The sequence below is a fragment of the Thunnus maccoyii genome, chromosome 5 (assembly GCF_910596095.1).
Source record: "Thunnus maccoyii chromosome 5, fThuMac1.1, whole genome shotgun sequence".
Taxonomy (NCBI): Eukaryota; Metazoa; Chordata; class Actinopteri; order Scombriformes; family Scombridae; genus Thunnus; species Thunnus maccoyii.
Window position 1 is genome coordinate 16,635,920 of NC_056537.1, and position 15,230 is coordinate 16,651,149.

At 39.8% G+C, this 15,230-nt stretch overlaps 1 protein-coding gene across 1 annotated transcript; it reads right to left on the minus strand.

Moving 5' to 3' along the window:
• Positions 1-8,484: 8,484 nt before the first annotated feature.
• On the minus strand, positions 8,485-15,095 carry LOC121896730 (annexin A2-like). The gene is made up of 13 exons (XM_042410686.1): positions 14,993-15,095; positions 14,229-14,286; positions 14,031-14,124; positions 11,800-11,894; positions 11,578-11,691; positions 11,301-11,391; positions 10,987-11,066; positions 10,837-10,896; positions 10,074-10,167; positions 9,837-9,932; positions 9,566-9,624; positions 9,231-9,353; positions 8,485-9,126 (listed from the first exon to the last, which is right to left on the minus strand). The coding sequence occupies exons 2-13, from the start codon at positions 14,274-14,276 to the stop codon at positions 9,067-9,069; spliced, it is 1,014 nt and encodes a 337-aa protein (XP_042266620.1). The 5' UTR covers positions 14,277-14,286; positions 14,993-15,095; the 3' UTR covers positions 8,485-9,066.
• Between the last annotated feature and the right edge of the window lie 135 nt (positions 15,096-15,230).

The window sequence follows — 15,230 nt, forward strand, 5'->3', positions numbered from 1 at the left end:
CAGATTCTGACTAATTTCCCTTTGTCTATATCAGAAAATGTTTTATCTTTTTTGTTTCAGGTGACATACACGATCAGAATCATTATTTGGACTCAGTTTGTCAAATCTGGAAGGAGCTGGTCTGCTGCTGCAGAAAGTCAGATAGTCACAAGATGATGAAGCTAAAGCAAGTACACAATCACCACATTGGTGCGAGTGAAAGGTGGAAATACATTGCCTGGTCTGACTTTCAGTGCAAACACACAACACTGAAACGCACGGTTTACTTTTCCAACTCCGTATTCCCTCTTTCCTCTTTCCTTTCCCCTTTTTGCAATTTGTGAGTCTTTGCACAGCATCTGCAGCTCTGCCTCATCTTCAAAAGACCAGTAAATACAATCCTTTTGCACCAGTGGAAATAAATACATAGCTGAATACAGTAGGAAAACAACACTGTGATCTAGCTCTACAAACACCGTGATTGGCAGGTGTATGGCACAAAGTGGGATTCAAGCACAGCTTCACACATTAATTGTAGCTGCCGTTAAAGGATGTTAACCAATATATATTCAATGCTCTCTTTTTAGACTCAGTTCTGAGGAGTCACTCTTCAAGCATGGCAGTGTTATGTGAGCGGCACCGCTGTAGATTTCAGGAGACTTGAAATACCTTTTTTAGTCGGAGCGTCACTGCAGAACAACATTCCCCCCAGCTGTTTATTGGCAACAAAATAAACTAAAATAACTTCAGTTTGTTTTGAATTGAAAGTCTTCATAAATGAAAATAAACAGCGCTGCAGCTATGTGCTGCCGAATATTCTTCCCCTTACAAATGAATATATATTTACTTTGTATACTTTGGCACATCACTATTTCATTTTCCCTTATTTGGTTTGATTGTTTTGACAAGGTCCAGAATTATTTATCACCATGGACATGCTCGGGCCATTGTGCTTTGTTGTTGCTGAGGATTGATTAAGGGCTTCAGTTACAAGTCTATGCTAATCTGAAGAACACAAGAACTTTACAGATGAAAGTAGCTGTGCTCTGATAAAAGGACAGTGAACACAACACTGCATAACATTAGCAAGGTGGAGTTACCCCTACTGACTCATAATTGTCCAACATGCCTGGGAGATACACAGATGAGTTCACGGGACTCCAAAAATCCTCGCCTCTCGTTTTGCATAATACTCAGCTTTGCATGGAAGCAGGGAGGGGCAGGTGCGAGTGATCTTCCCAGTGTCTTCAAGTCATTTTGTTTATCATTCAAATGAAAACCTTGTTCCATTATCCATGAGGGAGTGGGAGTAATGTGTTAATGTCCCTTACTCATGGCTCATCCTTGGGTCCGAGCTGACAGCACTCCGCCCATCCATGTCACAGATGATGAGAGACAAAAGACAGACATAGGGAGGCAAAACAGGTAATTACCTCATACCTACACTTTTTTTTATATATATATAAAGGCGACCCCCGTCAGCATTCATATTTCTGTGTATAATTAGGCCAGCAAGGCCACGATCTAGGAGATGCGTTTGAGGACACACAGACTTGGGGACTTTGATAAATTCTGAAGTGTCAAGCAGAGATGAAGGGACCACAGCACTTGTGCCCTTCACCCAAGCATCGTGTTTATGCTGCATGCAGTAAAAGAGCCTTCTCATAGGGCTCCTTTGCCTTTATGGTGCTCTATGTGATTGATTATTTAGTGGAAAACTGCACAGCTCAAATCAGTGTGAAGCCAGCAAATAAAGTCAAATAACAAGGGAGAGTGCAGGTCTGAGGGAGGGAAAGATCTCAAGATGTTTTTGAAGCGAGTCAGAGTAGCCAAAGGCGAGTAGATCTTCACGCTTTCATATCCCCCTTTTTAATATTTCTTCCCCGTTATAATGATGTGCTTCCTATCCTTGAGTAAAGTTCTTCATAGTCAGTCTTTTTGCCAGAGAGGATTTTTTCTCTTTGAAATAAAATGTAAGTATATATTTAGTCTCCTAGTTTAGAGGCTTACAGGCCAGGGCAGAAATTCAAATTTGTGCTTTTATGAATACGCATATTGACGGTTGCCTGGCTATTGCCAAAATGTTAACAATATATTAATAGACAGTGTGTAAATTCTGCTCTGAAGCTTTGCTGGAGGAATGTGGAGCCAGGAATTAACAAAAATAATCATATTAATAAAAAAAATAAAAAGACTGATAAACAGATAATTTTGAATATACAACTCAAGAGAATAAACAGACAGGACTACATGTGCACATGCATGAGGATGTCTATAGGTATTGTAGGGACTTTGCATAGAGAAAAATCAAATATTGATGATGATAGCGGAGAAACTGAAAAAACAATGAAATCCGAGGTAGCAGGCAGCTGTCATTACAACACCTATAAGTGTTTGAGGCTCAGATATCAAAGCCGTCCTTTTGATATAACCAGTCTCATAGAGGTCTGCTCTTCTTTAAACTTATTTATAATGAAGGCATCTCATCATACTCTGTCCGTCTCAATTACCAGCCAGAGCCTTGCACTTCCAACTGCAGCCCCTAAGGCCAACTGAATATACCTGCATCTCTTTTTCTCCTTGACTAAAAGGCACCGGCCGCACTTGAAAGGACATGCAGCAGCAGTAAAGTTGGAATATGAGACATTTCTTAGTCTGTATTAGGAAGCAGGGGTATGTTGAAATCGTAAGATCTGTAAGACTGCAACCTTGAAATACAGATACAGATATTTACGGCTACAAAAAAACTACTCAGGAATCATGTTATTTACAAAAAAAAATGTGCACACAATCCAAATCAATAAGATGATATTGTAGATGTAATCATGTAACATTTTTGCCAACATGTAGTTTATAAACCTTTCAGAAACTACAACATAGACAGTACAGATAACAACGGAGTGTATCGTTGAACCTATTGTTCTATACTGTAACAATATATTAACAGCTCTCCGGCGAAGGCGTTGAAAGGGAAATATGTATAGAACATCCCCCACTCCCCTGTCTTAAGGCAGAGATAGCCATTGAAAAAAGTGCTGGTTCAGTCTCCCTCTGTCTCTGGGCATAGCTTTGATCAGTCCCACCTCAAGACTTATCCTGGAGGGAGCACTGCACTCCTATTCTCCATGGCTAATCACACTTCCTGTCTTTGTCTTTATGTGTTTTAGACAAGCGTCAGATAGAAGCACAGGAACAGATTTGCCCCGAGAACCTGGAGAATAAAGCCTCTGGTTGTGCTGCGGCTCGTCTTCTCCAGCGGATTTCCTCATGAATATTTCCACTGTTTTGGAGTGGTGGATTTCAACCCATTGCCGCTTTAAGAAAAAAGGTGCTTTTGAGAGAGAGAGAGAGAGAGAGAGGTATAAAAAAAAAAAAGTACTTTTCAGAGTTGAAAATTGTCAGAGTAAATGTACTATATGTCACCTGACTGTGGTGGATAGTGTATTTTTAGCTGTAACTACAGGATATGACAGGAGATGTAAAGGCCAGAGGTTACATCCTGCTGTACAGTCTAGACATCATGCTCTTTACTCTCATCCACAGCACCTTGCTAACTCAGGAGAGATGAAACCCAAGTAATGAAATGGTTAACAAAATAATTTCTCATGCACAGCATTTTCTTTGGGCTCAGGCAATATTACTCTGCCTGCCACCAGTGGCACTTTTCACCAAGAAACGTGCTTTGTGTATTTCAAGCAAGTACAGAAAAGACCATTTCTGCCAGGAGCCAAAAAGAATGAAAGGAAATAGACAAAAATCCTTTTTCTTTTTTCAAGGGGGAGCTGAAGGCTATGAAAACCATCTTGAGTTCTATTTTTGACCTGATTTCCATATCCATGGCCACCTGAGGGAGGTCAGGCTGCTCTGGCCAACTTCCTCACAGGGAGAGGGACTAACGGTGACAGGGACACAAACCCCTGCACAAACCATATTCCATCCTTTCCAACACTCACACCACTTATTATCCTCACTGGCACCACCAAGACTCTCACATGGATAAGGAAATGAATCGCCATAAAGACACAGAAAACAACAAAATCATTTCTCCTTTTACTTCTCTCCTGCGTTTTTTTTTTTCTCACTTCTGCTTCAAAGCCTGCAACTCTCTGCTGTGCCCTAGGGTTAATTAACATGAACCAAACAGTGAATGATCAGAGAGAATAGGAAATCTCCAAAGGTTAAGTGTCACATGGGAAACGTGTTGTCAGAAGAAGAAGAAGAAGAAGGCTGTTTTTTTTCTTCACGTTCAAAATCAAATGAGACGAGTATAGCGGTGCACTGGGAGGAAATTTGTAGACACCTTTCCAAAACTTTGCATTTCTCCTGTCAGAGGAGGCAGAGCTTCACAGTCTGGGTTCAAACAATATCTGTAATTCCGTGACATTTTGATGAACAAAAGAACTCTGCAGTTTTCTCTAACTTGCAGATCGTTCAATGGATTTACTCCCCTTTTTGTATAATGTTGTTATAATTCTCTTCAGAGAAGTACACACAAGACAATTCCATAATGTGATAAGCAAAAGCTTGCAGAAATAAAAAAACACATCCATCATAAAGTTAATCACTGCTTTTAAAGACCTACTCAGTGAAATTGTGTCTCCTCTTGGTTTATCCCTGGAGGGAAAAATAGAAAATGACTTCATGATCCACAGATATCCTGGATAGCATGTCGTGCAGGTGAAATAGTATGATTTCTCTCTGTAATAATTAACATGGGCTCCTCTTCTCTCCCTGTGGCTTGTCGCTGACATTTGGTTCATGCTTGAGTGTCTGCCTAGCTGATTTCAATCTCTTGCATGAAGGTGAGGCTGTGTGTGTGTGTGTGTGTGTGTCTGTGTGTGTGCGCACAGGGTCCAGTGTCCAGTCCGACAAGGACATTGGTGACAGGGCCTGCCTTCAGTAGATGGGATTAAGCAACATGACAATATGGATTAGAGACCCACTCAGTCAATCCCGAACCTCCAACAGGTTAGAGGTTGAAAGCCAAACGCAGAAACACAAATGAGTCTTGTCAGTGTGTTTGTGTTCTTGCAAAATTGCATTATGTAAAGGGGTCGTATCTCACTTGCTTCTGAATACATATTTTGACAATTTCCAAATTTATCATGCCGATCTCTATACATTTCATCTGCTGTGACACACCGTATTGATTTACACCGTGCTCTGAGGATGAAAACGCCTCAGAATGGTCACCTCATCCATTGCTGCAACAAGCCTTATTTTACATTATTACATTATGTATGCAGGCTTGAGTATGGATAATGGATGAATCTAAAGCAAAGCAGTTTAATTACCCACCATCATTCTGTCTCACCTAGCTGCAGAGCACACATCTTATTAGCCATGGTGTAAATAAACATTAATATGCCACCCCAATAAAGACTGTCCTCCCCCTTGCAGTTCTTGGTATATTATCATCATCACTGCAAAATACACACACCCAAACTGATCCAGTGGCGTGTGCAAACAACGGAGGAGCTGCTGAAGCCGAGGCCAGACCATTACAACCACTTCACAGAAAATTATCATTAGTGCATCTGGCTGGAGGCCACACAGCTCCATCAAAAGATTAAATTGTACACATACAGTAAACATACATATATATGTATGTATATATATACATGTATATATTTTTTATACATACTATATGATATGAAACAGACACCTCTTTTTTTCATAAAATATGGCAGATATTCGATCAAACCAAGTGGATCACAACAATCTTAGCAGCTGCGGCTCTTTGTCAGAAAATTCCCTTTTGCATGTTTGGCAGACCGGCGAGTGGCAGAACAGACACAGGGGATGAGGGCCGTCTCTGTGGGCCAAGTGAAGGAGAAGAGACAGTGGATATAGATAGAAAGCGTGTAGGTTAACCAGCCACAGGGTATTCTCATCCCTTCAGCACATGGCAATAGAGAGGAAGCTTCTAGCAAAGAGAAAACTCAGCATCCAGTCCAGCCCTGAGCATCAAATACTGCTGATCTGATAAACTATATAAAAGTCTAGTTATATCTCCAGGCAGGCTTTTTAACAAACTGGATTGTGATTAGTATCAGACATGATTGATTTAATGTACGATTAAGACAAAAGGATCATATTTTCTGTATGAAAACGGCATCTTATGTGTAAATACTGTGTTAAAACAGAGTGAACTGAAGCAGTAGGTTTGTAGCGCTTCAAGTATAAGCTTCTTGAGGATGTTTTTGGCTTCTAAAGATGACAGAAGCTGAACTCTTCAAAGACATAAATTGTGTTGCATGTACACAGAGCTCTTTTATAAACTTCTCGGTATGTCTTTTTGTCTGCGGATGGACTGACTGCAGCCAGAACCCAAGAGGAGACAGGCCTCATTCTGCTTTCTTATGTTGTTTCAATCACCAGTCTACTGTACAAAGGAGGCAGACTGATGGCATGACGAGTGCACAGCGCTCATCTGCCTGTGCTGTTGTCTCAGTTTGAGCCTCATAAAAGGAAGCGGGCCTGACGATGCCAGAGGCGGAGGATCCGGCTCTGCGGTCTGAGCAGAGAAACATCAGCAGAGCGCCATTCTTTAGAAGGAGATGTCCTTCAGTGTGGTGCCAACTCTCCCTGGGGCAGTAGCATAAGACACAGCCTCTTATTTACCATATACAGGATCTCTCCGTGCCCTTAATGAGCCAGGATATTCAGCATCACAGAGACAAAGGCCACGCTTTCACTGAAGAAGCTATGGTTTTGCTGAATTAAATAATGATAATTAAGAAAATATTAATCAAACTCTGGCTCTCTCGGCTCTGCAGTTGTGTTGAGGGAGCAGGTCTTCCAGCTTAGCCTGTAGGAGTTCTCATTTAGAGTATGCCTGCGACCTATAGAGCTGCAGGCAAACACACACAAACAGACACACACAGATGCACACAATTAAAAGCAGACCTTTGTGGCCTCCTACTATATAATTAAACACCCTTTGGTACCATGCACAAAATTACTGAGCCAGGGTTCAGATGTGTCATGGAGATAAGGATGAAAAGAAACGTTAAGAAACTGTCGGTTCTCTAAGTTGCAAGTTCTGTTCAATGCGATGAATTAATAAAAAGCACAAACTAATACCTTCCCAATGTGCAGTTGGTATGTCTGGCGGGCCGGCAGCAGCTATACAGCTGTACTGTGAAACTTTAATGCTGCTGGATGCCTGAAGCGCTGCCTGGGCTTTGTCTCTGAGGTGAAGGGGGGAGCTTTCCACATGTTCACTCTAACTGGGACAAGTATTAGAAGAGAGAACAGGCTGTCTGACCTTAAAGGCTAAAACGAACATGATGCAGCAGCCTGACAGCTGGGAATGGTCATTGGTTCCTTATCGGTATCTTAGATTTAAAAAAAAAAAAAAAACTCCTCCTGCAGCTTTTTCTCACCATCATCAAAAATCTATTCTCAAATTCAAATGTTATTAGGTGATTATATGGCATTATTCTTCACCTTTTAGGCTTTTGAGTGCTTGTCATTTGGCTCTAGTTGTTATGGTAATGCGGGGTATTCCATCTCCTTCCCAGCATGCTCTGTGTTTGACATTCATGGGGTTAAAGTCCTCTGAATGATGAAGTGCCAGCGTTTGGGACAGTAAATTGCATCGTTTCAATTGAGAAGTGAGTTCCCCTTGGGTTTGCTGGAGGTCCCTACGGGCTGGCCTTGAACAGAACAGCATGTTGTACATCCATATAAAAAAGGGAAAAATATGGTGGTACTCTCCTCTTTATGATGCAGAGATTAATCTGTCACCATATTCACGCATAAATCTAACTCGCTGCTTTGCAAAATACTGTTTTACCTTACTTTACTCTATATTTTATTTTTTTATTGCCTATAAACATAAACCATCACAAAGGGCTAATGTTCTCATCAATATTATTACAAAATGATCATAAATCCAATGCCTTGTTAAAATTTGAAGCCATTTCTCTCCTCAGCCACTCAACCAGTGAAAATATTAGACAGAAGCATTATTTTATCAGACAATTTCTCACACAATAATAGATGATCTTGTACCATATTTGAGCTTCAGCACACCACTTTATTTTCATTAGATTATTAGGTCCGCATACTTTCCTTCACATCCTCTTCTTCATCGCTGTGTTCAGCAGTACTGATTTTGCCTTTTGGGGCCATTTTTTCTTATACTTCAGTAGAAATGCCTTGACAACACTGTGGTGGTTATTTCATCCTGAGAGACCACAAACTAAACAGCAGAAACACACTGTATAGACGCTTGTTTAGTGGTATGCAAATCATCTTTGCCGGAGGTAAAATTAACATTTTTAATTAAAATATTAGCACCAAACAAACACAGAAAAACACACTAATGATTAAATCATCTTCATAGAACCTCATAGTGGAAAAAAAGAGGAAGATTTCCCAAAATTCTTTGTATGAAAAGATGCTCTATGGATCAAACATTACTCTGTTTTAAACAAAAAATCTTTAGGTTTGCAAACTGCACAGTTGAAGTTTTGGATTTAAAGACAGAAGAAAAAATTAATTTAACTACAATTTTTTTAATTTCACAAGATGTAAAATATTCTTATATTCATCCCTTGACCAAACAAAATATTGTAATCGTTTATGTAGCTGTTTCCATTCATTTTATTACTGATCATAATTAGGACATAAGATGATCATGAATGTAAAAATGTCTTTTGTGATTAAATATTTCATTTTCTTTAAAAATGTAAGATGGAATCTCTGCCTTTCTTCAGCAGGTATCACAAAGTATGAGGCCCTAGAGAAGCTAAAGCTTTCTGCAGCTGCATTTAATGCTACTATAGCGCCCTCTAATGGATATTGATGTAAACTACAAGTAAAAACAAAAAGGGATGCAGGGAAAGTAAGAAACAACCATGCAACAAAATAACTTTATTGCTATTTTGGTATAACAAAAATTAGCTGTAGTAAAAAATCTTCATGTATCAAAAAGAAATATTTATCTCCTTGAATGTTTTGTACTGCGGAAACATAGGATGGGCTTTGCCTGCAGAGTTTGTTCCAAGTGTGATATACGATTCACTTGTCATCCTGCCATGCACATTTCCAGTGGTGGACACTGAAGATGATTCATTCCTACTGCTCTGGTCCACACAAGCTAAGCAGAGCCTTCTGATAGTCTCCTTTGGTGTGCTCCTACAGATGTAAAAGACACAGAGCAAGTTAAAGGGGCTGCATGACAGAACAAGCCGTACTGTAAATCAGTAATATGCCACGGGCAGGTTGTATAATTCACTCACCAGAATAGTCTTTTGAAGAGACTGTCCATATTGGGCCTTGTATTCAGAACAGATCTTCCTCAGGTCCACCTCGCAGCGTGACACAATGATTCTGGTCACTACCTTCTCTTTGGCTCCCTTACTCTGAGCAGACAAACACAAGTCAGCACTTAAAGTTGTACAAGCTCTGTTCTTAACTACAGCAGCTGATGCAATGCTGTTGTAAGACAACTTTTGCCAACTTCAGATTCTGTGCTCCTGCAGCAAATTTGCACTTTCACAAGGAGATGTACTTCTTACATCTGGCCCTCAAAATAGCCACATTTCAACAAGAAGAAGAACCACACTGTAACTACCTTCATGGCTTCATGCAGTCTGTTGGCGAAGTACAGCTGTTTGTTTTCAAAGCTCTGAACTGGAACAAAAGGGAAACAGAATATATATCCATAATAATGCATTTTGTATTTGACAGATCGTTTTATTTCATCATTTTGGAGGTGACTCATAGAATGAAGCCTGGCTTACAAGCTGCACATATACTTCTGATTATGAATCAATAAATTAATTGTAAATTTTAAGTAATTATCTGTATTAATGAAATGAATTAATAATGAAAGACAAGTATACCTAGTACCAGGAAGGACCTCTGCAAGTCTCCTTTAACTTCCTTCGTAATACTCTCCTGCATGTCGTAGGGGCTGTAGCTTTTGTACCTCTGAAACACTAACAAGGAGAGAAACCTGTTAGTCATTATCTGACTGGCAATGTTTATACTTCAAGAATTCTTAGTTAACAAATTATTGAGGCGAGTCAGAAATCAGCATTTGTGTAACAAGGATGCCACAAGCAAATAGGGTGCTGTACCTTTTTGCAGGTGGGGTACGCTCCTCTCAGACATAATGGAGATCCATGTGGCCACATCAGTTCCTTTAATCTTGACTCCAGCATCATAGAGTTTCTGAGTTGAATCAACAAAATACCAATAAATGCCATAGTTAACACTTTGTGGCATAAAAATGAAGGTAGCAAAATTAAAAATGATTACATAAGTCTGCAATAAAACTTATTGACAACAGCAATGTCAACAGCACAAAGTGAGATGATGTTATCCTTTGCAAACTCATTTGGACTTAAAGGATTGATAAGTGATTTTCTTGTTTGGGGAAATGCAAGAATTCAAAATGAAAGAATGACTTTGGGTAAAGAATGACATCAGCTCAAGTTAGACATGGTATTAATTTTAGTAATGGTCTTGTCAAGTCAAGAAATTGTTCACCTTGAAACAAACGCTATATCAAACCCCAAGCAAATATCCATCATGCTAGCATGGAGAAGTTTAGAGAGGTGAGGCACACCAATAAATATCAGTGTTACAACTGTAATTTCTCAAACTCTTAGAAATATTCTAATTATTATAAATCCACAAAGGCTCTTGTGAACCTGGAGTTTAATTTCAGTAACTATGTTAGGTGAGTCCTAACATTAAAAAAAAACACTTTCACAATTGGAAATCTTTACATTTCAGAGAAACTGAATGTTGAATTTGAGGTAATAATTATTCTTTTTGTATGACTTGTACTTTGTATGACTACTTTTATTCAGGGACAAAGTGAAAGGGGCAACTTACTCTGGCATCGTCATCGATCTTTTCATAGTCTACAACAGCGGTTGGTTCTGCTCTCTTAGTCTGCATAGAATTAAGGTGTAACTCAGGTCAGTTTCAACAGTATTACAGTATGTTATATAAATCACAAAGACAGCCGCTAACAGATCTCACCTGCACCAGAGCCAGCAGCAGCTTAGCAAAGTTCCCAGAGGTGTCGCCTGCAACATCTTTGTCCAAATCCTTCTTGAACACTGTGGGAAGCAATATTTTCATTTTAGGCATCTCTCTACATAATCAGAGGGATTATATAAATGTTGAATATTATGATTTAAGAACATATGTGACAGGAAACAAGAACACTATGAACACTATACGGGAGCAGTATATGAGACTCAGAAAGCAGACATATAGGAATCTATGGATGATACATTATGCTACATTTCCAGCCCCTTTTATGAATGCCTTAAGACATGTTTTGGACTTACACTCCTTATAGACCTGCTTGATCTCCACCAGCTCAGCATTGCTGCGTGAGCACAAAATCTCAATCAGTGTTTCTTCATCAGTTCCTAAACCCTGAAAGAGGACAGAAATCTTCATTACTTTTATATGCAACACCTTAAGATACAAGATATACACAATCTAACTTCAGATATGATTGAAGAAAATGAAAGCTTTGTCATTTTTCCAGGAGAGGGCAGTGTGAGCTTTCTATTGACTCGATTGGTGTTAAGTACAAGTGATGCAATCCATGCCCGTTACCTTGATAGATCCTCTGATCTCTGAGGCATCGTACTGGGCTGTGCTCTTCATCAGTCCGAGGACCACTGATTCCAGAGAGCCGGACAGAGCTCCCTTCAGGGCTGAGATCATGTCCTAAAAATACAACAGTATTAGCTGACTGAATTGAATTTGTCCCTTACTGTCAAAAAAACCACGTAATCAGAGATGTAAAGCAGTTCAGTCTTCCCAGGCTTACTGTACCTTCTTTGCCCTCCTTTCATATGCGAAAGCGATGTCTCTTCTTTGGGAGTAGGTCCGCTTTGTTAGGACATCAATGATGGTCTGCTCATCCACTCCTAAAGTAAATGTGAAACAGATTTACACATTACATGAGACAAACAGATGCAATGCAGCCACTAAATATAAATACAGTTATCTATCTAAATTATTAGAGCAATAACATGGACTGTTGACCCTATATAGGATGAAAAGAAGAGTTGGAAGAGAAACGGTGTGAGAAGTGGAATAGTTGCCAGAAATTATGTATGACATTGTGTCATGACTTTTCAAGAGTCCAGATGATACAGGTTTATTTGAGCTGAGGATCTGAGGTTTGGATTTCCAAAGGAAATCTGGCAATTTTACCTGTTATTCCTTTTTATGTACATAAACACACTTTTTAAGCAAATATTCCTCTAGTTGGGTTGTAAAAATGTCTTGAAAAAGGTACAGATGAGTGACAAATTAAAGGAAAAACCAACATGAAGTGTCTTAGTAAGGTATTGGGCCACCACGTGCCGCCAGAATAGCTTCAATGTGCCTTGGCATTGATTCTAAACTCTACTGGGGGCATATACACCATTCTTCCAAAATATTCCCTCATTTGGTGGTGGTCTAACATGTCAGTCCAAACTCTTCCATAGGTGTTAAAATGGGTTGAGATCTGGTGACTGCGAAGGCCATAGCATGTGATTCACATCATTTTCATACTCATCAAACCATTCAGTGACCCCTTGTGCCCTATGGATGGGGGCATTGTCATCCTAGGAGAGACCACTCCCATCAGGATAGAAATGTTTCATCGTAGGATAAAAGTGATCACTCAGAACAACTTCGTATTGATTTGCAGTGACCCTTCTCTCTAAGGGGACAAGTGGACCCAAACCATAAATGCCTCCTACAGCATAACAGAGCCATCAGATCCCCTCACTGTAGGGATCAAGCACTCAGGCCTGTACATTTCTCTTGGTGTATGCCAAACATGAACTCGCCCACTTGTTGAGAATATGTTGAAGGATGACTCATCTGGCCATATCACTTTTTTCCACATCTCTGTAGGGCAGTGCCTATGGTTTTTATACCACTGAACTCTCAAATGTTCATTCATCTTTGTAATGAGGGGTTTACGCACTGCAACCCTACTATAATATCCCTCTCTATGTAATTGTTGACAGACTGCTCTTGCTGACACAGTCTGATCACGTCCTGCATTGACATTCTCAGTCACCTGAGGAAGAGTTGCTCTTCTGTTTTTCCTTACATATCGCACTAATGCACAAGCAGTCATCCAGTGTGCGCTGTTGACCACACCCTTCCCACTCCATTCACTGAAGTCTTTCCCACAGATGTTACTTCAGTTGCTGTTCCTATTGAAACACTAGCCAGCTGAGCAGTCTTTGTGACTGAAGCTCCTGCCATCCCCTTAAAATAATATAAGAAAGTCCTAAATTTAATTTTGGCTTCAATGTAAATTTTTGAATTTATTAAGCCAGCTGCTTGGGGGATAGACAAGTTGTATTTTCATTTACTTCCAATTTTTAAACTTTTTTCAACTCATACAGTGAGCCATTTTTATGCATAGTGGGCTTAATTTTGCATGAAAATATCTGGGTTGTTTATCTGAAAGGGCCCACACATTCTGTGCAGCACAGAATGAGTCATGTGAACATAAAATGCATGTGGATTTAACTTATATTAGTTTACTTAAATAATAAGAGTTACTTTAAAATAGCTACAGCAGGGAAGCAGGGATTTTTCAAATGCTGATGGGTATTTTGTTTATCTTTTTCACGATGCAGTGGTTCAATATTACATTGTAGCTGCAGCATCATCTAGGCTGTACTGTAGTGGATGAAGACTATGATATATAAGAGGGTGTGGCAGCAAAGTAGGCATGCTTTAACGTAACATGGTCACAAGATATTCTTCCCATCATAACCCCATCAGTAAATAAACATCATTTTACATACAACTTATTCTTCATCACAACAAAATGGTTGCTGTTGAGGAGCTGGTGGTCAAAGTGTTGCCAGTAGCTTTCCGTCAGTGGCTAGAACAGAGCTCTGCCAGCTCTGAAGCAGACTTGGAGGTGTTCCCAGTATGGTCAAACATTTTAAGCCAGGATGCTGACTCAGAAATACCAGCTACTCATCCCTGGAGAGAAAATTGCAGAAGCAAGGATTGATTTTTGAGTAACAAACAGAGTATCTTGCCTTTGGTTTTGATAGCAGTCTCTATTCTGGCAGCATCTCTGTCGGGGTCAAAGTCCTGAACAGGTACAACCGTGGGGTACAGGGGTTCACTGCTCTGTGGATTCAATGGAAATGAAAGAGATATAAAAATGAGGCCTTCATAATACACAGTATGCAGTGTATCAAGTGTGCTGTATTAAAAAAAAATCATGACATTACCCCAATGTTGAGAGACAGCTGACCCAGAAATTCAGATACCATAGCCATTTTGACTGACCTGGGGAAGGTGGCAAAACAGAAGCTTTAAAACAGACACTATACAATCTTGTGATCAAATGTCACTGTAATCCTATCACTGACTTCTCCTGCAGTGGGTCATGTTTGTTATGTCTGAAGTGAAGATATAATCACCTTCACTTGGGCTGCACCAGCCCCTAAGACTAAGTCTTCTAAATAGAGGAACAGAGAAACTGTCTTTGTTGCTTGAGTGAGACACACAAAATCACTGAAGAGACTTTATCCATTTTTATCATGAGTGATTTGTTTTCCCTGCTTTGTCATAATCACAGTCAGTGTAGTTCCTGGTAACAAATGTTTTGATATTGTTGCCAGTCCAGTAACTTTCAGATCCTTTTTCAGTCTGACACTCATCCTCAACAGCAACCCCAAGGAGACACACCCTGGAAAATGTGCTACTGTACTGCAAGCTGGTATGACAACTGACTACATTCACATGCACACACACAATCGGGTTAGTGAGATTACACTGGAGAGTAGGAATTTCTTATGTAACCAAAACTCAAGAAGAGAATCAATAAAGTATGTTTACCGAATGGAAATGATGTGAAATTAGCACTTTATGTCAATAGCAATATTTGTCATGTAAGGTGGAACATTCGCTCAAACCTTTCTGCTGTGTAAAGTATATCTAAATTACAAATACACTTATTCCGCTGTAAAATGTATCATAACACTGAACTTACCTAAATTGTAGAAGTTGAGATGATGCAGAGATTGATCCTGGTGATGTAGAGGTTTAGAGCTTTCTGACATAGAAAAAGGTTTCCCCTTTCACCTCCCCTGACTCAGATTCCCTCCCCTTTTCCATGTACTCATGACTCCACCCTGTTCAACTAGAGCCACGTGAAGACCAAATAATGAAGCTCTAAATCTTTGTTTTCCCACACATACTGTTCTAAGTAACAAGAGCTCTGCGCCTTC

Coding starts and splice junctions, on each gene's coding strand:
- LOC121896730 (XM_042410686.1), bottom strand. CDS start 14,276: ATGGCTATGGTATCTGAATTTCTGGGTCAGCTGTCTCTCAACATTGGG. Junction 11,895..14,030: donor GACTGCTATCAAAACCAAAG/GCAAGATACTCT, acceptor CATTTACTTTAG/GAGTGGATGAGCAGACCATC. Junction 9,127..9,230: donor CTCTTCAAAAGACTATTCTG/GTGAGTGAATTA, acceptor TTACATCTGTAG/GAGCACACCAAAGGAGACTA.